The 23,385-nt window shown below is 41.0% G+C and overlaps 3 protein-coding genes across 4 annotated transcripts; all 3 read right to left on the reverse strand.

Annotated features, from left to right (window-relative positions):
• Positions 1 to 826: 826 nt before the first annotated feature.
• Positions 827 to 4,334, reverse strand: tmem208 (transmembrane protein 208). Its single transcript, XM_010901158.4, has 6 exons — positions 4,015 to 4,334; positions 2,106 to 2,201; positions 1,968 to 2,027; positions 1,647 to 1,783; positions 1,365 to 1,449; positions 827 to 1,282 (listed from the first exon to the last, which is right to left on the reverse strand). Exons 1-6 carry the CDS (start codon positions 4,018 to 4,020, stop codon positions 1,142 to 1,144), a joined length of 525 nt encoding a protein of 174 aa, XP_010899460.1. The 5' UTR covers positions 4,021 to 4,334; the 3' UTR covers positions 827 to 1,141.
• A 290-nt stretch (positions 4,335 to 4,624) lies between these two features.
• LOC105028417 lies at positions 4,625 to 6,978 on the reverse strand. Its single transcript, XM_013131481.3, has 5 exons — positions 6,885 to 6,978; positions 6,716 to 6,771; positions 4,889 to 6,411; positions 4,784 to 4,812; positions 4,625 to 4,696 (listed from the first exon to the last, which is right to left on the reverse strand). The coding sequence occupies exons 1-3, from the start codon at positions 6,905 to 6,907 to the stop codon at positions 4,931 to 4,933; spliced, it is 1,560 nt and encodes a 519-aa protein (XP_012986935.2). The 5' UTR covers positions 6,908 to 6,978; the 3' UTR covers positions 4,625 to 4,696; positions 4,784 to 4,812; positions 4,889 to 4,930.
• A 1,656-nt stretch (positions 6,979 to 8,634) lies between these two features.
• Positions 8,635 to 19,354, reverse strand: htatip2 (HIV-1 Tat interactive protein 2). Of its 2 annotated transcripts, none has more exons than XM_034295721.1 (6): positions 19,156 to 19,244; positions 18,644 to 18,856; positions 16,845 to 16,952; positions 13,348 to 13,485; positions 13,157 to 13,218; positions 8,635 to 9,982 (listed from the first exon to the last, which is right to left on the reverse strand). In XM_034295721.1, exons 2-6 carry the CDS (start codon positions 18,830 to 18,832, stop codon positions 9,766 to 9,768), a joined length of 714 nt encoding a protein of 237 aa, XP_034151612.1. In that variant the 5' UTR covers positions 18,833 to 18,856; positions 19,156 to 19,244; the 3' UTR covers positions 8,635 to 9,765. The 2 variants fall into 2 exon arrangements, with proteins under 2 accessions (XP_034151612.1, XP_010899461.2); XM_010901159.4 differs by having other exon boundaries at positions 8,637 to 9,982; positions 18,644 to 18,833; positions 19,156 to 19,354.
• Between the last annotated feature and the right edge of the window lie 4,031 nt (positions 19,355 to 23,385).

Genomic DNA, 23,385 nt, shown 5'->3' on the forward strand with positions numbered 1-23,385 from the left:
CAGGCATACTGAAGTTCCAGCCAACTTACAGTAAACCACTACACACTTTCATTTAATGTGTATGAATTCAATAGTTTAAATGAAAAGCTTGAGCAGCAAACAGGCCACATTCCAATTCATAGGCCATAGAGCACCTTGTCTATGCTTGTCAATGATGGAGGGGGGACTAAATAAGAATGATAAACAACCAGATATGATTTTGTAGTTCTTTAAGGGAGTTAAACGTTTTTGGTTGTTTAGGCAGTTTAAGCCCATTTCATTGAAATGTTAAGTTATTCTATGAAATGTAGGCTAGTAATCTAGCAAACTACCAGGAATAATAACATATCCATCATAAGATGGATACACAAACATATTCATCTAATATTGCTTTTTTAAGTGAAGAAATCCACTTGAATAGAAATGTACACAAAATTACAACCAACTTTTTTGAGATACTTTCTCAGGAAGCATGATAATTGTGTCAGACGCCCACTTCAGAAACATCAACTTAGACTGCATGTAAATCAGAAATGTATCATATAAGGTAACAGTTACCCCCTTAGATAAGATTCGGTGCTGGCCTGGGTTAAGCAACCTGGTTCTTAGAATGCTAACCTCCAATAGTCCAACCCTAACCCTAGCCCACTTTAAACATATACGAATCGGGTTCATAAACTGAAGCAGGTTAGGCATAGGCTGGAGTGAAAATGTAACGGAAAATAGATGTCACCATCTAGTTGTCTATTTGCAACTGTGTATGAAATTGGGATCTTAGAAGCAGTATCACAAATAAAAGGGCTGCCAGAGGGTAAGATTCAATATACCTATAAATAAGACTCTATAGTATCATCAAATACTTTACTTAATCGGATGAAATGGATACAATATGATGAAAAATGTTGTGCAAAACCAAAATTACAGGCCATATATTTGAGAAGTCATCAGCACTAGAACAATTTCCTCTCCAGATGGGCAGAAAGAATAGTAGGGATGGAGGGAAAAAGGACAACCAGATTTCCCACAGGGTTCCTGGTTCCTTATCCATGTCTGGACGTCTTTCAGCATACATCAAAAGTTCCTTCTGAATAACTTAAGTAGAGAGTTCTCAACTATTTAGATTAATTCCATGTATAAAAATACCGCAATGTCGATCCCGCAGTTAGAATCTCTTCATCTGCCTGCGCTCCTGTCGTCGCTGCTTCTTTTCGTTGGCTTCTTCTGGGGTGCTGCCAGGGGCTTCGGCCGAAAACCAGGGGCCTAGGAAGTTCACCCACAGCAGGAACATTGCACGGGCAGGAGCCTGACACACAGATCAATTGACACCATAAGAAAATCAAGGGAGAAAAACTAATCTGTACAGCAAGTATGTGACGGACTCTTACCAGCAACCAGAGGTACCAGAAGTAGGAGGAGATGGCACTTAGCACTTGTACTATGGCAGTTAGCAGGATGACATCCTTCAGATGCCTATAATTGCAAATATTTGTCATTATGTGTCACACAACTATAACAGCTTGGAGAGACATTAATGTTCTTCAGTATTGCGTGCGTGAACACGCTGTTATAAACACCGATTCTCTCTGGCTGACGCACATCTTATTTTATTTCATTCACCTGTATTTACCTGAAGTGTGCAAACAAACTCAAGCACTATAAACACTTACTCAGCCATCCCCTGCTCCATATTTAGATCTATTCCTCCATCCAGCAGACTCCCATCCTCACCAAATGTTGCCTTGGCCATGGCTGTCATGGAGCGGTAACTGCCCCCATACACCCCCAAGGCAAACAACAGGGCAAACTAGAGGGTTGGGAGAAAGTAGTGAGGAGAGGAAGGTGGGGGGAGACAGTGAAGGGAACCAAGATGTGAGAATAGAGTCTCAGTAAACTGAATTTTAATTACACTGTTGAACAATAGAGATCCCCAATGACAGGCAGAAAAAAGGGGTTACTAGGTTAACCCCACCCTGCATAAAGTCACTCACCCATGTCCAAAATGTTGAAGAACTGTAGAAAACGACGAGGTTTATGGCAATGTATATCGCCTAGCAGAAAAAACTTTTTTAGTTTCTATTTTGACAAAGTTTCATTTTAAACATAACTGCACAAAGGTAGTGTCTTACGTTTGCTCCCAATATTACTCTGGTGTAGAACTTGAGCGTCGCATCATTTTCTTCAAAGATTTGCTTTTTGCCTTTAGTGCCAACTTTACCTTTGGGCTGGGTGTGTATCAGAAATGGGAGGCTGTTAGTCAACATTGATTAAACTTCAGGAATTGACTTACCAACAATTAGCAGAACACTAAGACATCTGACTAGGGTGCATTAATAGAGAAGCAACTAACTTCAACAGTACACAATAGTAAATCCCTAGACTCTTCTACTTTTGCCTTCAAAATGTAAGTTTGAACTCTCTCACAAATATTTGATTAAACTCTTCCATTGTATTGTGTGTGTCACTGAGTAAGCTTATTTAGTTTAGTCTATACAGTCCAATATACACAGATCAGCCATAACATCATGACCACTGACAAGTGAAGTGAATAACACAGATATTCTTATCATGGCACCTGTCAGTGGGTGGGATATTCTGAGAGACTTTGACAAATTGTGATGCCTAAACTGATCCAGAGCATCTCCAAAACTGCAGCCCTCATGAGGTGTTCCTGGTCTGCAGTGGTCAGTACCTATCAAATGTGGTCCAAGGAAGGAAAAGCGGTGAACCGGCGACAGGGTCATGGGCGGCCAAGGTTCAACGATGCACGTGGGGAGTGAAGGCTGGCCCCTATGGTTTGATCCCAAAAAAACAAGCTACTGTAGCTCAAATTGCTGAAAAAGTTCATGCTGGTACTGAAAGGTGTCAGAACACACCGTGCATTGCAGTTTGTTGCGTATGGGGCTGCGTAGCTGCAGACCAGTCAGGGTGCCCATGCTGACCCATTCAATGCCAAAAGTGCCTACAATGGGTCCATGAGCATCAGAACGGAGCAATGGAAGAAGGTGGACTGGACAGATGAATCATGTTTTCTTTTACATTACATGGATGGCCTGGTGCATCGCTTACTCTGAGAACACATGGCACCAGGATGCACTATGGGAAGGAGGCAAGCCGGCGGAGGTAGTGTGATGCTTTGGGCAATGTTCTGCTGGGACACCTTGGGTCCTGCCATTCATGTGGATATTACTTTGACATGTACCACCTAGCTGAGCATTGTTGCAGACCATGTGCACCCTTTCATGGCAACAGTATTCCCTGTTGGCACTGGCCTCTTTCAGCAGGATAATGCACCCTGCAACAAAGCAAAAATGGTTCAGGAATGGTTTGAGGAACACAAGTTCAAGGTGTTGAATTGGCCTCCATCGAGCATCTGTGGGATGTGCAGGACAAACAGGTCCGATCCATGGAGGTCCCACTTTGCAACTTACAGGACCTAAAGGATCTGCTATCATCTTGGTGCCAGATACCACAGCACACCATTAGAGGTCTAGTGGAGTACATACCTTGATGGGTCAGGGCTGTTGGGGCAGCAAAAGGGGGACCTACACAATATTAAGCAGGTGGTCATAATGTTATGGCTGATCAATGTATACTATATATTCAATACAAAGTGTACAGTGTTAATGTGCTCAACGTATTTATGAAGACTAGTAGACCCACAGTTTAAATTAAATGTTTTCTTCAAAAATAGTGTAATTATTTAACATTAAAAAAGTGTTTAGCATTATCTAGGTGTAACGTTTAAATGTTTTACATTAAAATTTCAATGGGAGGCTGTTTTCAAAGGCATGGTGAAACTAGTCCACTATGGTAGCTAGCTTCTATTCTTTGTTCGTAAGCAAGCCAGTTTGAACCAACTCATTGCCTATATGATGCACATACAGCATACAGCAGACCTACGAATAATTTATTATTTAGCTTATACATTTTCCGAAAGCGGCCTTAAACCGTCAAGTTTGTCCTTTCAGACTATTCTTTTCTGTCAGTCGCTGTCCGAATCATACGCAGTGCAAGCAAAAAATGTAATACACCTACCGCCATTCGCTCGACACTACTTGGATTCCCTTCACGTAAGTGTAGCAGATAGTCTTTGACATCGACTTGTGTAGTATAAATTTAAGTTAACTGCTTCACCTACAACGGTCTTGAAGTTAACGAGATCTCATTGAAAGTAACACATCAGCGTTTACAAATCCAACTTCCGGCGCAGGTAATGGACGTTGCGAATAGAAGATAGCCCCTTGTACGGAGTTCACCTTTGTCGTCCCCTTGCGCCAGAAACATGAATGCACTTAAATAGGTGAATTCCCTAGGTTTTTTCGTTAGCCCAAAACATCCAGAATAACTGACAGTCAAGCATAAAAAACCTTAAGACAAGTCCTAAAACGTCACCTAGTTAACCTTCTCCATCTGTGCCTAACGAGGCCAGGAAGATTTCCAATCTTATCCGCATCAGAAGAGTAGCTTCATTGGCCTGCACAGTTGCAGACTACATGGTCTAGATCAGACTCGTTCAAAATTGCATTTCCATACATTCGCCACTTGAGGTCACCAATTCATAAGAATTACAGTCAGTCATTGCTTACAAATGTTCATCCTTATGTTTGTGTATAAAAAATGTCACCTCAAAAGATTACCCCAGACATACAAGGATTCAGCTGTAATATTTATTCAAAATAGATGAACTGGGGATTCAGCTACTCAATGCAGAGCAAACCTGGAAAACAGCAAAAACTTAATAAGCAGCAGAGTATTAAACACTTGGAATTTTACATAATTTCCATTTAAATTTTTTCACCATTACCTGCATCACAGACTGACAATCTCAATTACCTGCAAATAAAGCATTTATTATTGAACACTTGCAATACAACACTGCATTGTAAAAATCCCAGTAAACTTAGTTTACCTCTTGCCAGGGACCTCAGCAGCATGAGCTGTTGACAAATCCTTAAAGGTTTATCACATCTAAAGTCATCGGGCTCATGGTCATCACAATATACAAATCCCCATCATCATACTGTTCTGCAGGATTCTCTTCTGGCTCTTCACCACTGTCATCATTTTCATCAGGGTGCACTTCCAGCTCAGGCCCTGCAGAGGTCACCGTGTTCAAGTCAGGTTGTTCTGGGAGTGGTATATCAGAATCTTCCTGAGTACCAAGGGAATCTTCATAAAAGTTTACTGATGCTTGTGGTTCAACCAGCACAGCGGGCATAAGCTCTGTCTCAGGAGAGGCTGGAGTACTGGACGTTGTAGTCGGAGAAGGGCTACTCCTGGTTCCAAAGGCTGGCTTGAAACCACGTGGGCCCAGCTTCTCCTCTTGATCAGACTTCTCATTTGAAGAAGTGCTTCCTTGACTTGATTTGCTTGAGTAATCAGGTTCAGTGACACCTCTTTGCCCATGAAATATCAGCAGTCTTCCAGGAGACCCTCCATTAGTGGGATGACTGTGCTGGAAAGGTTCAAATTTCCCCCGGGGTCTGATACCTCTTAAGCCAAAACTCTCCACAGGATCATTTTCAAAATGGCTTCCAGAATTCCCCTCTGCCTGAAAGCTAGGCTGTTGTGTAGCATTTTTGACCCCATGTACAGAATTGCTGGAGGCAGATTTCCTGGAATGAATGCCACTGGGTACTCTCATCCTATGTTTAAATCCCTTGGGAGGGGGTATGTCAATTGCTAGCTTACGGCGATTAACTTGGGCATACCCTCTGGTTTCATGGCTCAAGTCAATACGGTTGGTGTGCCCACTTAGAAGAGGGAGATGCACACGTGAGGTTTTCATTTGGACTGGTCTGGTAGCCTCATATACTTTGGGGGCTCTCTCTTGTTGGGGAAAGAGTCTACCAACAGCAGGGCTCAAAGCCTGCAGAGGTGCTTTGGCGATGCCACCCTGGCTTTGATCTTTGCCAGGGCGGTGTATACTCAAAAGACTGGGTTTTAGTTCTGGCCCCTGTTTTAAGTTGCTGTTAAGCTCTGCCCTTGACATGAGGGAGAAGGGACTTTGGTTACCCACCCTAGAGGAAAGTCCTAACTTGTGTACTGACCTGCTTGGCACTACAGTCTTTGGAAATGTAGACTTAATGGATTTGAGAACTTCGGTTTTTGGACTGAATGCCCTGTCAACAGCATTTTTGTAAACAGTGGTTGGTCTGTGGTCTGATTGGAGTGGCCTTGAGCTAAGGCTGCTGTAGAAAGAGGCCCTTGGTGCAAGAGGGAGAATCAGGTTACGTTCCCTAGGGGAAATTTGGTCCGTCTTACTTTGTCCTTGTCTTGCATTGGAGTGGAAACCGTGTGTGGATTTTGTTATGTAGCTTCCGGTAGGACCTTTAGAATCAGACAGCTGATTGGGAGCAGAATGGAAGCTTCCAGTGTCAATGTGGAGTCCCTCTGGGGCCCTTCCTTTCTGGACAACACGATAGCCATAGCCTTTTGGAGGAATAAGATGTAACCACACTTTTTTAGAATTAATCTTACACTTGCTGTAAACTGCACTTAGGTTATGAATGGCTACCATTCTGCGCAGGACAGCACATACAAGATGCAGCTTGGAATACAAAGCACAGATTGGAAAACATGTTAAAAAATAATAATACTAACATTCAAAAATGACAGCTGTAGTCTAGTTATCTAGCAGGACACGATAACCAAAGTATTTTGATTAAACTACACATTTCAAACTATATCATGCAAGATCAGCTAACATTAAAAAAATTTTTTTAATTAAACTTACCTTGGGCATCAACACAATTTACACCAGTAACCAGCACTGAACAATGCAAAAACACCCTGCAGAGTAAAATGTCAGATTAGGCTGGAATCTTCTTTATAGGTGCAGAAATGTCTCAAAATACATAAAATGCTTCAACACAAAACAAAATGGATAACTATATATATACTACCTGAAAAAATATCCAAGTGTCATTCTTTAGCTGCTGGCTACGCAACTCAAGCACACCCTTATCAATCAAAAAAGTGGCATAACAGGAAGCTCAAGCCACCTTAATCCAAAACTGAAGCACATAAACCTCTATTTGTAACCACACCTAATTAACTGATTAGATTCAGCTGGACTCAGCTGGAAAACATTTACTTGATCTGTAGTTTCTGCCACCTTATTTGAGTAATCAAGGAAAGATGTTTGCAAGACTGTTTGCTCTATATGACAGTCAGACTTAGAATTTCTTTGGTTAAGTAAATGTACAAATAACCCCGAGTTGTACTTGGTGTTAAATGCATTACTAGTTGCAGACAACATATAGGGACAGAATACACAAAATCTGCAAACAAATCCAAATACACAGCGAGCCCCTGAATGGTACAGTGGTAAAATCTGTACTTCAGTTAGCTGCGTCACTGTGAGAGCAGTGTTTGAATCCCACTTGCAAATTAGCCTAGGGGTCCCATGGATGGCGGTGTAATTGGCCAGCATAGTCTGGGTTTCAGTTGTGAATATCAAATACGGCTGCTTTGCCTTGTCATGCTCCAGAAACTCATTGTGGTTGCTTGGGTTACTGTGCAATCAGAGATGTAAGCTATCTGTTTAATATAGTAATTGATCCTTTGGTTAGGCTAGGTGCAATGTTCAGCATACTATTCATACCTCTTCAATCCTCTTAGTTCTCAACAAGTTAGGTTTGTAGGGCAATTTGACCGCTGATTTGGCTTATGAACAATTTGAAAAGAAGCAGAGCAGCTTGTGAGGGCATGTCTCTGAAGACTTCCAATACAACTGAGTTGTTGGGGGTTGCAGTGATGAGACAAGCTATGAACTCCTAATTGGACATCAACAAATTTGGTGAAAAAGTGTAAAATGTATTAATAATAATAAAAATGGTGACGAACTGTGCCACAGTATGGCTGACCACAAGGCCCAACAGGTGGTGAAAACCGCCTAGCATATCGCTGGTGCCCAGCTTCCAGCCATCGTAGACCTCCAGTCCAAGCGGTGTCTGCGCAGGGCACACAGGATCATCAGAGACCATCACATCCAGGCCACAAACTGTTTCCCTCCTACCATCAGGCAGGCGGTAAAGGTATTTTCGTTTCCACACCAGCAGGCTCAGGAACAGTTTCTTCCCATTTAGTGTAACCCTGCTGAACTCTGTGATCCAACCCATCACTAACCTTACCTACCCACCCACCGCACAGTACTGCCTCTCAGGGACCTTGTTGCACCACTCCCTTGTACTACTCGTCCACCTTGGGAACCTCATTGCTGTTATCCCTGCATTTCAGTTGCACAGACTACCTTACACCAACTTGCTTGACTGCACAGTCCGAACTCCCATTTGTACTTGTATTTGCACCTCATCGCACAACTATTAGCTCCCACTTGCACAAATATATATGTATACATACACTTAATAGTTGTAAATGTGTAAATTTTTTGCCCTCCCCTCTTTGCCTTCATTGCTCATTTAGAATTGCCATTGTGCACTGTATTTGCCATCATTGCCCATCTATACACTCCATTTGTAACATAACTTAAATATTGTACATGTCCTGCCCTCTTCTATTTGCACTTCTGGTTAGATGGTAACTGCATTTCCTTGTACTGTACTCATACTGTTCAATGACAAAGTTGAATCTAATCTAAACACACTTTAATAACAATTACAGTGCAGCCGAGCCTGACTTTGAAAGAATAACTGTCTTTCTTGATGTTGAAGATGCATGTCTTTTAATGTAAAATATGTAGAAAATAAATAAAAATCTAAAAGAGTATGAACAACATAACCCCTGCTTTCTGAGAAGGCAAAAGTGATAAAACAATGAAATACAATAAACCAAAAATACAGCCAACAAATCCCTCACCAGTGATTGTTTTGTGGAAAAATTAGGAAGAGTATTGTTTTTCAAAGCGTTTAACAATGTGGTTTCATATAAAATAGCATTAACGTTAAGCTGGATGGAAGCATTACGAACTAAACTGTTGCAGCGGTAACGGACTCAGAAGAATAAGTCAAATACATTTTCATATTTAACAGATTACAGCTTTGGTGCCAGTCCATTCCCTTTTGAGAGTCAAACCAACTTTTTCCCCCTATATACATTGGTCTGAGACACTTTCCAATTCAAACTCTATTCAAAGAGACTCGGGAGATTTGGTATAAAAGCATGCCATCATCAATTGGATCATCTCTAAAAATCACAGTACAAAGAAAGAAATCAAGGTAGGGCAATGTTGATCACAAAAATATTTGGCACATACATTCCCAATAATATTTACATTCCCCATAAAGAGATTTATGTAGACTTTTTAGCACTTTCATACAAAAACATAATACATCTGCCGTCATAGCGTAAAAGGTCTTTCACACATTTACCAGTTTGTCAACAGAAATTATTTCAAGTGCATTCAAAAGCACATTCTAAAATACTTAATATCTATTGGTCAGCACCAGTTACTGTTGACAAATGAGCCAAGGCAGAGTGAGTCACTCTGTCATGTTCTCATTGCAAATATTTTATACAATTCACTCAAATTCAGTTCAAGTGGGAAAATGAGCACTGAATAGTTTAAGGAACAATTATGGCATCTTAATTGCTTTTAATATATTTTTTTTATATTCCCCGTTAGCAGAAAATTTTAGATATGGTTATGAAGAAGCACCATCAGATGCAAAGGCAGTAGTACAACACCCTTCACCATCAATCCCAGGTAATGATGCCAAACACGTTTCCAAAGGACTTCCCTCAAAATATTGGCGACATGATCACTGACTAGAAAGGACTTCCTTTACACTGATTAAATGTTATGTCCAGCCAGTAACGTTGCCCTCAATTCTCTAGGGCCTTTCCTAAGTCATAGATGGCTTTATTCTCCAGAATCTCAACTTTATCCCCTGTGGGAATTAGTGTATTGGCCACCATGGCCTTGATCACAAATTGGATGGGTATGGACATCGCAGTGGGAAATAAAGAGGATATGGGTCCTAGGATCTTCCTTGCAAACCACTCAGTGGGCCGGCTCTCCTGCCTGTCCACCATCAACACCCTAGGAGAAAGACATACACATGCAGTAGTTTCAGAAAGTAATCAGACCCATTCACTATTTGTTATATCCTTTCATCTGTGTTATACAGTATCTAATATTTGATTATTTATTTTCATGTGACAACACTGAAGAAATTACACTTTGCTACAATGTAAAGTAGATAGTGTACAGATTTTATAACATTGTAAATTTGCTGTTCCCTCAAAATAACAACACACAGCCATGAATGTCTAAACCGCTGGCAACAAAAGTGAGTACACCTCTAAGTGAAAATATCCAAATTGGGCCAAAAGTGTCAATATTTTGTGTGGCCATCATTACTTTCCAGCACTGCCTTAACCCTCTTGGGCATGGAGTTCACCAGAGCTTCACAGGTTGCCACTGGAGTCCTCTTCAACTCTTCCATGACGACATCATGGAGCTGGTGGATGTTAGAGACATTGCGCTCCTCCATCTTCCGTTTGAGGATGCCCCACAGATGCTCAATGGGGTTTAGGTCTGGAGACATGCTTGGCCAGTCCATCACCGATACCCTCAGCTTCTTAAGCAAGGCAGTGGTCGTCTTGGAAGTGTGTTTGGGGTCGTTATCATGTTGGAATACTGCCCTGCGGCCCAGTCTCCGAAGGGAGGGGATCATGCTTTGCTTCAGTATGTCACAGTACATGTTGGCATTCATGGTTCCCTCAATGAAATGTAGCTCCCAAGTGCCGGCAGCACTCATGCAGCCCCAGACCATGACACTCCCACCACCATGCTTGACTGTAGGCAAGACACACGTCTTTGTACTCCTCACCTGGTTGTTGGCCCACACACACACTTGACACCATCTGAACCAAATACATTTATCTTGGTCTGATCAGACCACAGGACATGTTTCCAGTAATCCATGTCCTTAGTCTGTTTGTCTTCAGCAAACTGCAGGCTTTCTTGTGGATCATCTTTAGAAGAGGCTTCCTTCTGGGACGACAGCCATACAGACCAATTTGATGCAGTGTGCAGCGTATGGTCTGAGCACTGACAGGATGACCCCTGACCCCTTCAACCTCTGCAGCAATGCTGGCAGCACTCATAAGTCTATTTCCCGAAGACAACTTCTGGATATGACGTTGAGCATGTGCATTCAACTTCTTTGGTCAACCATGGCGAGGCCTGTTCTGAGTGGAACTTGTCCTGTTAAACCGCTGTATAGTCTTGGCCACAATGCTGCAGCTCAGTTTCAGGGTCTTGGCAATCTTCTTATAGCCTAGAACTTTATGTAGATCAACAATTCTTTTTTTCAGATCCTCAGAGTTCTTTTTGCCATGAGGTGCCATGTTGAACTTCCAGTGACCAGTATGAGGGAGTGTGAGAGCGATAACCCCAAATTTAACACACCTGCTCCCCATTCACACCTGAGACCTTGTAACACCAGGGAGGGAAAATGGCTAATTGGGCCCAATTTGGACATTTTCACTTAGGAGTGTAGGGGACAGCAAATTAACACTGTTATACAAGTTTACACTTACTACTTTACATTTACATGAAAATATGACTGATAATGCAAAGAAATATATATATTTAAGGATTGTGATTATATGAAGCTATTAATTATCACATAGTTGTTTGGCTCCTTTTAAATCCTAATGATAACAGAAATCACCCAAATGGCCCTGAGCAAAAGTTTACATACCCTTGAATGAATGGTTACAGACACAAAAGGTGACACACAGGTGAAAATGGCAATTAAAGGTGAATATCCCACACCTTTGGCTTTTTAAATTGCAATTAGTGTCTGTGTATATATAGTCAATGAGTTTGTTAGCTCTCATGTGGATGCACTGAGCAAGCTAGATACTGAGCCATGGGGAGCAGAAAAGAACGGTTAAAAGAACTGCATAACAAGGTAAAAGATAATAAACATTATAAAAGGATATAAAAATATCCCAATCCTTGCAAATGCCAGTCAGTGCTGTTCAATCACTTATTAAGAAGTGGACAATTCATGGATCTCTTGATACCAAGCCAAGGTCAGGTAGACCAAAAAAGATTTCAGCCAAAACTGCCGGAAGAATTGCTCAGGATACAAAGAAAAACCCACAGAAAACCTCAGGAGAAATACAGGCTTCTCTGGAAAAAGACGATGTGTTTGTTTCAAGGAGCACAATACGATGATACTTGAACAAACATGAGCTGCATGGTCGAATTGCCAGAAAGAAGACTTTACTGCGCTAATGACACCAAAAAGCCTGGTTACAATATGCCCGTCAACACCCGTCAACACTGTAATTTGGAGTGACAAGACCAAAATAGAGCTTTATGGACATAACCATAAGCGCTATGTTTGGAGAGGGGTCAATAAGGCCTACAGTGAACAGAATACCATCCCCACTGTGAAGCATGATGGCTCACTGATGTTTTGGAGGGGTGTGAGCTCTTAAATGCACGGCAATCTTGTGAACATTTATGGCAAGATTAATACAGCATGTTTTGAGAAAATATTGGCAGAATATTTGCATTCTTCAGCATGAACGTTGCGCATGGGACATTCTTGGACTGTCCAGTACGATAATGAACCTAAGCACAAGGCGAAGTTGATCCTCCAGTGGTTACAACAGAAAAAGGTGAAGGTTCTGGAGTGGCCATCACAGTCACCTGACCTTAATATCATCGAGCCACTCTGGGGAGATCTCAAACGTGTGGTTCATGCAAGACGACCAAAGACTGCAGGACCTGAAGGCATTTTGCCAAAGACGAATGGACAGCTATACCACCTGCAAGAATTCAGGGCCTCATAGCCAACTATTACAAAAGACTGCACGCTGTCATTAATGCTAAAGAGGGCAGTACACAGTATTGTGTATTACATTAGATATTTCCCTTTATAATATATTTTTTTAATTGGCACATTTCTAGAATTTGTTTTCCGCCTTGTAATTTTGGGGTATTGTGTGTAGATTGTAGATACATATTTTATTTAAATTCTATAACAAAATGTGGAGAAAATAAAGAGATCTGAATATTTTCCAAAGGCAGTCTGTGTGCACGAATGAGAACACAAACTGTTATCATCAAGGAATCACTGGAGACAATTAGGTACAGAAAATAGTGACATGGGAGGGACATAGGGTGGCCACAAGCAAATATCTGATTTGCTGCGAAAAATAACATAATAAACAAGTGATCTGGCCAACTTACGCAGGGCGATAGATGGAGTAACGCTCGAAGTCCAGTGGCTCGATGTCTGCCTCCACTTGTCCCTGGAGAGGCAAATATTTACATTGAACAAGCAATACACAAGTTCATGAAATTACTTCATGAGAGGCTGAAAGAGATCATTATAAAATGCCATACAAGGTGGTGGTACACAGGTGTTCATAATGTGTTACCTTCACTTTGAGATAGAGAAAGCCACTGGATTTGTCAGCCCCTTTGGAAGACTCTAGGTTGAAGTGTGAGCACCCTCCAGCTTTAGCAAGCTCAGCAGACTTCAGGACATAGTCATGGTCCACACGGACAAATCCATCCTACAATGACAAACATCAGAACACTTGTCACTCAATTTCATGGTTGCAATTCATGATCATGGCATTGCCTAATCAAAGCAACTCATAGCTGTCTCAGCTGAGCCAGAACACGTGTCCTCTGAAATACACCCTGCCAAGCTATTCTATTCGACACTTCAATCTAACTGGAAGTCAGGCAGAACAAACTAGCCTGAAGAAAATCGTTCCAATGGGTAACAGACAATTTGCTCGGTGAACCCAACCCAAAACAAGGAATAGCTAGAGAGAGATGTGTTAAGCAAGGCAAGCCAAGAGCCCCAAAATGTGTATATTAATCAACCATTGACAACAGCATGATCCAAAAACAACTGCAGTACAATTATATTCAGCTATGTATATAACGTACATTGAAATCACATTCTATTTTATTTTATTTGATGATTAACTGTCACAATTATAAAAAGTATAAAACAGCGTAAAAAAAATTTTGTACATTTTATGCCATTTGTGTATAGGCTGGGAGTCACAAACATTTCTTTCAAGCAGCACAACACAAACATTCCAGTATGAACTGCTAACAATGATAGTAAAGAGCTGCTTTAAAGCCTGCTAGCGAGCTGCCCACCACAGTTGTAACTTTCTGCTCCATGAACCATAAAATCATTAATCATAATATATACACAGAAAACCTACACATTAATTCAATCAGCCCCTATATATTCCACTTTGCTATCAAATACAGTTTTGGTCGGAAGTTTAAATACATTCATCAACGACATGATTTCTTTGAAATGTAATTTTTCGCAGCCATTGTGGCCAAACAACTCAATCTTTGTTTCATCCGACCATAAAACTTCCTCCAGAAGGCTTTTTATTGTCTATGTGGTCAGCCGCAAACTTTAGTCAAACTTGAAGGAGTCGATTTGAGCAGGGGCTTCTTTCTTCGACGGCAGCCTTTCAGTCTATTGTGATGTAAAACTTGCTTGACTGTAGACAGTGACACTGGGGTTGTAGCAGCTTCAGGTTCATGACAGACCTGTGCCTTGGTGGTTCCTGGGTTATTCCTGACCATCCAAACCAATTTCCTCTCAGCTGAGGGTGACAGTCTGGGTCTTCTTCCATACCTTGGCACCTCCCAATAATTTTTACTTACATACAATTGTTTGAAGCAATGATCTTGGAATTTTCAGTTGTTTAGAAATGTCTCAAAGACATATTTCTGACTTGTGTAAATCTACCATCCTCTTTCTCGGATCTGCACTGAGTCTTTTCCCATTGTACTGTGTGTTGGTCAATCAATGAGTGCTGTCAAACAAACACTTTTTATGTTGGCTAAAAGAAGCTACCAATAAAGATCACCAACAGGAAGAGGCCTTGGGCTTGGCAAATTGAAGGACATTTCAGTACATTCATTATGCTTCCTGAAGCACCTCCCGCAAGTTGGATTGGCTTGACTGGCACCTTACGTACCATACAGCCAAGCTGCTCAATAGGGTTGAGATCCAGTGACTGTGCTGGCCACTCCATTATAGACAGAATACCAGCTTACTGGTTCTTCCCTAAATAGTTCTTACAAGAGTTAGGAGCTGTGTTTGGGTCATTGTCCTGTTGTAGGAGGAAACTGGCTCCAGTCAAGTGCTGTCCACTGGGTATGGCATGGCAAAATGCAGGGATTGCTTTCCTTCTTCAAGATCCCTTTTACCCTTTACAAATCTCCCACTTCACCACCACCAAAGCACCCCCAGACCATCACACTGCCTTCACCATGCTTGATAGGTGGCGTCAAGGACTCCTCCAGCATCTTTTCATTTGGACTGCATCTCACAAATGTTCTTCTTTGTGAACACCTCAAACTTAGATTTGTCTGTACATTACACTTATTTCCGATCTTCCTCTGTCCAGTGTCTGTGTTCTTTTGCCCATCTTAAGCTTTACTTTTTAATGGCCAGTCTGAGATATGGCTTTTTCTTTGCAACTCTGCCTAGAAGGCAGGCCTTTTCTGTACATGATAACGCACCCAGTTATAAATCCCAGTGCAACAAGGGTGTGTTTACTTTTAAGATATACAGCTATTTGTTACCTCTTTTAAACATAATTTGTTTTCATTAGGCTTAGCTTTTAGGCTAAGAAATTACCTTACCAACTGCAAAAATATGAAGGCAGAGATTTTACACTAAATATGCCATTATTTTTTACATCAACCGAAATCATTCAGCTATCAGTTTAAAAGTCACACTAAATGTAATCTAACCTAACTAAGCAGTGGAAGAGCAGACCTCTTAAAGAACATTGGAAATCGCTGTCAAAAATGTGTTAAACCCAATGAGTTATATATAAACCATCTAACTGCTTTGCGTCATCTGAATTCTGGAATTAAATATTAAGGCTACGACACTTTCTCTAAATTGCTCAACGCCACAGAATCAACCTGTCAGTAGATGTCTCTAACTTAAACAAATGGTCAGCCAGAGCCTTCACATGACAAAGTAAATAATAAGCACTACCATTTTCAGCTAGGTTAGCCGAGACTCCCAGATCACTGGCTATCACTTGCCTGTATGTAGCCATTTGTTTCTTAAAGTAGTCAAAGCAACCAAGGCATGTGAAGTCAATCTTTGCACCGTGACATACTTTGATTAACAACCCCTCATTAGCTTAAGGACAAGGAAATACATTATAAAATAGAGAAATAAAAGATTAAGGAAATAAAATAAATACATAAATGAATGACCAGGAATAAAAGATAGGGAAATAATATTGATTAATAAATGTAATATTGCATTTGTTTATATGTATGTATAAATGTATTTATTTATTGAATATTCTTTATTTTCTGGTTCTGGTCTGGACATAAAGGCCTACTTAATGTAATGAAATGGTGGTTCTTGATTTAATTTTTCAAAATGTAATATGCAATAGGAAAAGAAAGCCATTCTTACTTTTGGCAGAATGTAAGATCAAATGTTTATGCAACAAATAGGCGACGGAAACATTTTTGTTGAATACAAATTTGGTGAGATTTGCATGACTGAGTGGCTTTTTGGTCCAATTGCATTTCAAAACAATTCAAGGTTCAAACATAATGAAATGAATCAGTAAAGGCCAGTGTGTAAATTCTGTACTATAACTTTACCCAGAGCTATCAAACACACTGCTGCATCCATAGGAATTTTATTCGCATCCATTTGTAGCAACATTTTTAAAATTGGGTAAAATCCCCTTATATGAATAAAAACATGATTTTGGAAAAAGATTATTGTGAAAAATGATCGCGATCATGTAATAATTCCGACAGGCCTAGTAACATTTGACACTAAATAGTAGCATTTCCATGATAGAGGGGCTATAGTGGCCTGTATATCAATGAGCATGTCACTTACAGCCCCTGCTTTGGCTTTGGTTGTTCCAAGACAGCAGTAGCCAACATCATGCCCTTGGAATGCTGCAGCATATTCATCCAATTTCTCAAAGTCCACCACCTCCTGCACCTGAAAAAGGAAGAAACATTACAAAATCTTCAGAATAGTAAAATGTTTGTATATACACTGCTCAAAAAAATTAAGGGAACACGCAATCATCACAGTATAACACCAAGTCAATTAAACTTCAGGGATATCCATCTGTCCAGTTAGGAAGCATAAGCAATTCTGAATCAATCTCACCTGTTTTGGTGCAAATGAAAGTGACAACAGGTGCACTGGAGAGGCAACAGCAAGACAACCCCCAAAAAGGGAATGGTTTTGGAGGTGGTGACCACAGACAATTTCTCTCTCCTTATCCTTCCTGACTGATTCTTCTCTAGTTTTGCATTTTGCTAGTGTCCTTGTCACTACTGGTAGCATGAGGCTGTACCTGCAGCCCATTCGGGTTGCACAGGTAGTCCTGCTTCTCCAGGATGGCACATCCATACGTGCCACTGCAAGATTTGCTGTGTCTCCCAGTACAGTCTCAAGAGCATGGAGGAAATACCTAGGAGATGGGCCGTTACACAAGGAAAGCTGGACAAGGCTGTAGAAGGGCCAGCAGCATGACCGGCATCTGCTCCTTTGTGCAAGGAGGAACAGGAGGAGCACTGCCAGAGCCCTACAAAATGACCTCCAGCGTGGTACTAGTGTGCATGTTTCTGACCAAACTGTCAGAAACAGACTCCATGAGGGCGGCATGAGGGACCAACGTCCTCTAGTGGGACCTGTGCTCAAAGCCCAGCACGGTGCTGCTCGATTGATATTCCCCAGAGAACACCAGAATTGGCAGGTCTGCCAATGGCACCCCGTTCTCTTCACATATGAGAGCAGGTTCACACTGAACACGTGACAGACATGAAAGTGTCTGGAGATGCCATGATGAATGTTATGCTGCCTGCAACATCATCCAGCATGACTGGTTTGGCAGTGGATCAGTGATGTTCTAGGGAGGCATGTTCTTAGAGGGTCACACCCACCTCCACATGCTAGCCAAAGGTACCCTGACTGCTGTTAGATACCTGGATGAAATCCTCAGACCCATCGCCTGACCACACTTGTGCAGTTGGCCCTTGGTTCCTCCTGGTGCAGGACAATACCTGGCCTCATGTGGCCAGAGTGTGTAGGCAGTTCCTGGATGATGAAGGCATTGATGCAATTGACTGGTCAACAGGTTCCCTAGACCTGAGTCCAACTGAGAACCTCTGAGACGTTATGTAACGGTGCATCCGACGCCACCAAATAGTGCCATAGAATGTCCAGGAGTTCACTGATGCCCTGATCCAGGTCTGGGAGGAGATCCCTCAGGATACCATCCGCCATCTCATCAGGAGTATGCCCAGACATTGTCGGAAGTGCATACAGGCACGTGGGGGCCATACACCCTAAAGGGTCACATTGAGCTCCTGTGATGAAATTAACGCAAGTTGGAACAGCCTGTGACTTCAATTGTTTACTTAGATTTTCTGTGTGAGTTTGAATCCAGCCCCTAATGGGTTGGTGATTTTGGTTTCCATTGACAATTGTTACATCATTTTGTTCTCAACAAATTACACAATGTGCAGTAAAGATTTATCTTTAAAACATTTCGTTCATCAAGACCCAATGTGTGATTTAAATGTTCCCTTAATATTTTTGAGCAGTGTAGATAACGTTGTCAGTATATCATACAATATTGTTGAAATGAGCAGGACATTGACATGAAGTTGTACACCTACCAGGTTTTCATATGATTTGTCTTCAAATGTGAGAAGTCTCCTTCCGATGAGAGTGACTTTTGAGAAGAGTTTCCTCTCCACAATCTCTTTCAGTAACAGTTGGCCTGTCTCGCCAGAGGCACCCAGGATGAAACAACTTTTATTCTTCTGTCGGAAGTTCTCTTCTAGTTTGGTCATATCGTGCGCCATCCTGAATGACAGTTATAGGACAGACTGGAGACCTGAGCGATTGGACGTCGGTTTACGCAACGATGTTTCGTCCTTACAAATCTAGGACAGCTAGCTAACAAGCGCTAGTGTAGTAATCTCTCTAAAAAGTTAAATTAATCATTCAGCTCAACAAATATATGTATAACAGATTTATATTATGCTACTACAGTACTATGCGTTATGTAGAGTACAGTAGTTGCGAATGTATGCTAACATAGTAAGACTAAATACACACGTCACTATAGGCGTGTTTGGGTTTAGTTGAGTAGTTAGCTAGGTAGCCAGCTAGTGGTGCCTCTTACCCGAAGTAAATCGTCGGTTCTCTGTTTTCTAGATGTTGTAAAACAACTGCAATGACAGCAACCAGAAGGGCGATGAAGCCAAGAGCTTTACTGAATCTGTTCTTCAGCAGTTTCATAACAGATCAAAGACATCTAACTAAACAAATGTTCCATGGCTACACACTTCCTTTTTCTGCTTACATTGAGCATGCGCAGTAGAACAGCTACTTCAGTTAAATTGAAACACATAGCATCTACTTGATGTTTTGACAGTTGATCCACCCCCGTATCTAGACAACTGTACACATGTTTTGTTATGTGACCATATAACTATTTAAAATCTGTTTTTTGATTGGCAAAGTAAATGTTTTATTTCAGGTATAAATGACTGTTCAATCAAAACAAGTCTAAAAATATATACCATACATATTGGTGAATTGCCACTGTATGAAAACGTGCATTGTTTTGCAAAAGATAGCCTATAATTTGTGAGCTAGGCACTTTTTTCTTAAGTGGTGGCTGTGGGGCGAGATGAGACAAAAACTGGGGGGTAAGTTGATCCAATGGTTCACTTTGCCCCAACGTGGGATAGGTTAAGTTTCTGGTGTATCAAATATTATTTCAATGTAAAACTGCATACCTGACAATTTCTTCCTTATTTGAATTATTGTAATTATAATTTCTAACATATTAAACACACATTTCACCTTAACGATAGATTACCCTGGCTGCTGTTACAACATTTGGATCTTGGGCAAAATAGCTGATCTGTTTGGTAAAAACTACTAGATCAGAATCAGAATTGTGTAAATGCATTAATAAAAAATTACAGTTCTTGAATACAACATAATGTATAGCCTAGCCCAAAGAGGAAATCGTTCCAGTGGAATTGACTTGCCCAGTGATGAAGATCTTAAATAGAGACAAGAAATTACAGAAAATATTTTGCTCCTAAATTCAGAAAAAAAAGAAATGCTTGTTTTAGGAATGAACAAACAAATGGGTGTATTGTCTGATCCCACAGTGAATCTTGACGTTTGCATGGTCACATCCAAAAAAACTTTGAAAAACCTTGGCATTACCCTTTACCCTGATCTCTCTTTCGATGAACATCTAAAATATATTTCAAGAGCAAATTGTTTCCAAATTTGGGAACATTTAAAAAATCTGAGACCTTTTATATAAAACATTTGCAGAAAAGCTAATCCATGCTTTTGTTACTTCAAGATTATATTATTGCAATGCTATTCTCTCCGGTTATCTCTCGGGTTATCTCTCTGGTTATCTCTCCAGTTGCTCCAACTTACCTCGCTGATTTGGTCAAGCCATACATACCTACACGTATGCAAAGAGTACAAGACGCAGGCCTTTATTTAACCTAGAATTTCTAAACAAACTGCCTAGAGGCAGATCTTTTCTCACAGAGCTCCACTTCTGTGGAATGATCTACTGTTTAAAATGAGAGGTTGTCAACTAAAAACTCATCTCTTCACCAGCTTCTATGATTAAGTTTAGTCTGGCCCAGGAGTGTCTGAATTCTATGAATGCTCTCTTTAACTTTCCTGTTTGACCTTAGGAGGGCATGAGCACTTGGATCATGCCTCAGATCTACCTGGTCCGAATTACTTGCAGCTGTCTCTGCCTGAAGTTCTCCTGGTTGTGTTGCTGATTAGGTTGCTGCCAGATGACCTCTGCGGCCACTGCCCACACTCCACATGACTGTCCCAGTCCTGTCCCATCCCACACTCCACATGACTGTTCCAGTCCTGTCCCATCCCACACTCCACATGACTGTTCCAGTCCTGTCCACCTGGTGATGCTGTGGACTTGGATTCTGTTTAAGGACTCTGTTAGCAGCATACTTTCATTTATTGACCTGCTAGTCTTCTGATTATACAGAAACATTGACTTGGCCCATAAGGTAATGTAGCAAGCAAGCAAGTTTATTTATATAGTAAAATTCACACACAGAAGCAATTCAATGTGCTTTACAGAGAAAAAGAAAAAAAGATTAAAATACAATAGCATAAAAACAAATACTCAAATGAAAACATCAAAAACAACATCATAATAATAAATCATAGAATAAGAAAATAGGATAAAAACATTGGAAGCTATAAAAGCTGTAAGGTTAAACAGTGCGGTTAAGTTTAAGCGCTCAGTCATAGGCGCATGAAGAGTTTTTAACCTGGTTTTAAAAATGTATACATTTGGTGCACGTCTAAGATCTTCTGGTAGTTTATTCCAGTTGTGTGTAGCAATAACTGCTCAACGCAGCTTCGCCATGTTAAGTTTGGACTCTGGGCTGCATTAGCTGACCTGTGTTCATGGACTTAAGAGCCCTGCTCGGTTTACATTCTTCAAACATAACAGAAATATATTCAGGACCAAAACCGGTCAGTGATTTATAAACTAAAAGCACCACTTTGGAATATATTCTATAACTGACTGGAATGTGCTCTGTTCTCTTGGTCCTGGTTAACATTCTAGCAGCAGCATGTATTCTAGCAGCAGCATGTCCCCTTATCTTCACCCAGCACAGCCAGAAGAGGACTGGCCACCCCTCAGAGTCTGGTTCCTCTCTAAGTTTCTTCTTAATTTTTGAGCCTACCAGGATGTTTTTCCTGTGCATGAACTGTTGTTGCTTGCTCTTTGGGTTTTTAGGCTGGGTGTCTGTAACTGCTTTTGTAAAAAGGGCTTTATAAAATACATTTGATTGATTGAATTTGATGAGTGTGTGCCAAAAGCATTCTATCCCTAAAAACATATTTATTGGATTTTTGTTTTTTATAGTTTGTCATGCGATTGTATTTCTGTATATTGTGACAGTCTTCCAGCTCCTGATTCTGCAACTTTTGATGTGCATGCTCTCTGTGCTTGTAGGGTTTTTTATACACAGGTTTGTGTCTATATACATAGATTAGAACATAATAATATAGTCAAGAACTCTGAATAATATCTGTTGATTTGCTGATTTACATTATATAAGGTTGTAGGCAGAATTCTCATAACTAAAGGTGCCACAATTCAGCCCCACCTGGCTCTCAGCCCAGGTTAAACCCTGGTTGTTCCTTTAGTAAAATAATAAGACTGTTTTGTATTCAAATTTCCTAACTGTCTTTAAGGTAACTTTTAACAATATAAAAACAACCAGATAAAGATTTAATACTCAATGTTTTTATTTTAGTAGGTGAAACAATGTACAATAAATCAGAGTAATTATCCAATCTAAGGATTAACCACCATAATGATCAAGATGAAAAATGAATTAATTAAATATGAAGCTCAAGTACCATAAAACCTCACATACAGTGGGGAGAACATGTATTTGATACACTGACGATTTTGCAGGTTTTCCTACTTACAAAGCATGTAGAAGTTTTCAAGTTTCGGGGCTGTCGCTGGGCAATATGGACTTTCAGCTCCCTCCAAAGATTTTCTATTGGGTTCAGGTCTGAGGACTGGCTAGGTCACTCCAGGACCTTGAGATGCTTCTTACGGAGCCACTCCTTAATTGCCCTGGCTGTGTGTTTCGGGTGGTTGTCATGCTGGAAGACCCAGCCACGACACATCTTCAATGGTCTTACTGAGGGAAGGAGGTTGTTGGCCAAGATCTCGCAATACATGGCCCCATCCATCCTACCCTCAATACAGTGCAGTCGTCCTGTCCCCTTTTCAGAAAAGCATCCCCAAAGAATGATGTTTCCACCTCCATGCTTCATGGTTGGGATGGTGTTCTTGGGGTTGTACTCATCCTTCATCTTCTTCCACCAAACACGGCAAGTGGAGTTAGACCAAAAAGCTCTATTTTTGTCTCATCAGACCACATGACCTTCTCCCATTCCTCCTCTGGATCATCCAGATTCTCACTGGCAAACTTCAGACGGGTCTGGACATGCGCTGACTTGAGCAGGGGGACCTTGCGTGCGCTGCAGGATTTTAATCCATGACGGTGTAGTGTGTTACTAATGGTTTTCTTTGAGACTGTGGTCCCAGCTCTCTTCAGGTCATTGACCAGGTCCTGCTGTGTAGTTCTGGGCTGATCCCTCACCTTCCTCATGATCATTGATGCCCCACAAAGTGAGATCTTGCATGGAGCCCCAGACCGAGGGAGATTGACCATTTTCTAATAATTGCGCCAAAAGTTGTTGCCTTTTCACCAAGCTGCTTGCCTATTGTCCTGTAGCCCATCCCAGCGTTGTGCAGGTCTACAATTTCATCCCTGATGTCCTTACACAGCTCTCTGTTCTT

This window comes from Esox lucius, chromosome 2, assembly GCF_011004845.1.
Source record: "Esox lucius isolate fEsoLuc1 chromosome 2, fEsoLuc1.pri, whole genome shotgun sequence".
In the NCBI taxonomy this organism is placed as follows: Eukaryota; Metazoa; Chordata; class Actinopteri; order Esociformes; family Esocidae; genus Esox; species Esox lucius.

Excerpts from the sequence above, each read along its gene's own strand:
- tmem208 (XM_010901158.4), bottom strand. Across the intron at positions 1,450-1,646 it reads ATGGAGCAGGGGATGGCTGA|GCATCTGAAGGATGTCATCC; the intron begins GTAAGTGTTTAT and ends TTGCAATTATAG. Across the intron at positions 1,283-1,364 it reads TCTGGTACCTCTGGTTGCTG|GCTCCTGCCCGTGCAATGTT; the intron begins GTAAGAGTCCGT and ends TCTGTGTGTCAG.
- LOC105028417 (XM_013131481.3), bottom strand. The coding sequence starts at position 6,907 with ATGACACTTGGATATTTTTTCAG. Across the intron at positions 6,772-6,884 it reads ACACTTGGATATTTTTTCAG|GGTGTTTTTGCATTGTTCAG; the intron begins GTAGTATATATA and ends TTTACTCTGCAG. Across the intron at positions 6,412-6,715 it reads AAATTGTGTTGATGCCCAAG|GCTATGGCTATCGTGTTGTC; the intron begins GTAAGTTTAATT and ends TTCCTCCAAAAG.
- htatip2 (XM_010901159.4), bottom strand. The coding sequence starts at position 19,271 with ATGAAACTGCTGAAGAACAGATTCAGTAAAGCTCTTGGCTTCATCGCC. Across the intron at positions 18,834-19,155 it reads GAACCGACGATTTACTTCGG|GATGGCGCACGATATGACCA; the intron begins GTAAGAGGCACC and ends ACTGTCATTCAG. Across the intron at positions 13,486-16,844 it reads CCAAAGCCAAAGCAGGGGCT|GATGGATTTGTCCGTGTGGA; the intron begins GTAAGTGACATG and ends TTGTCATTGTAG.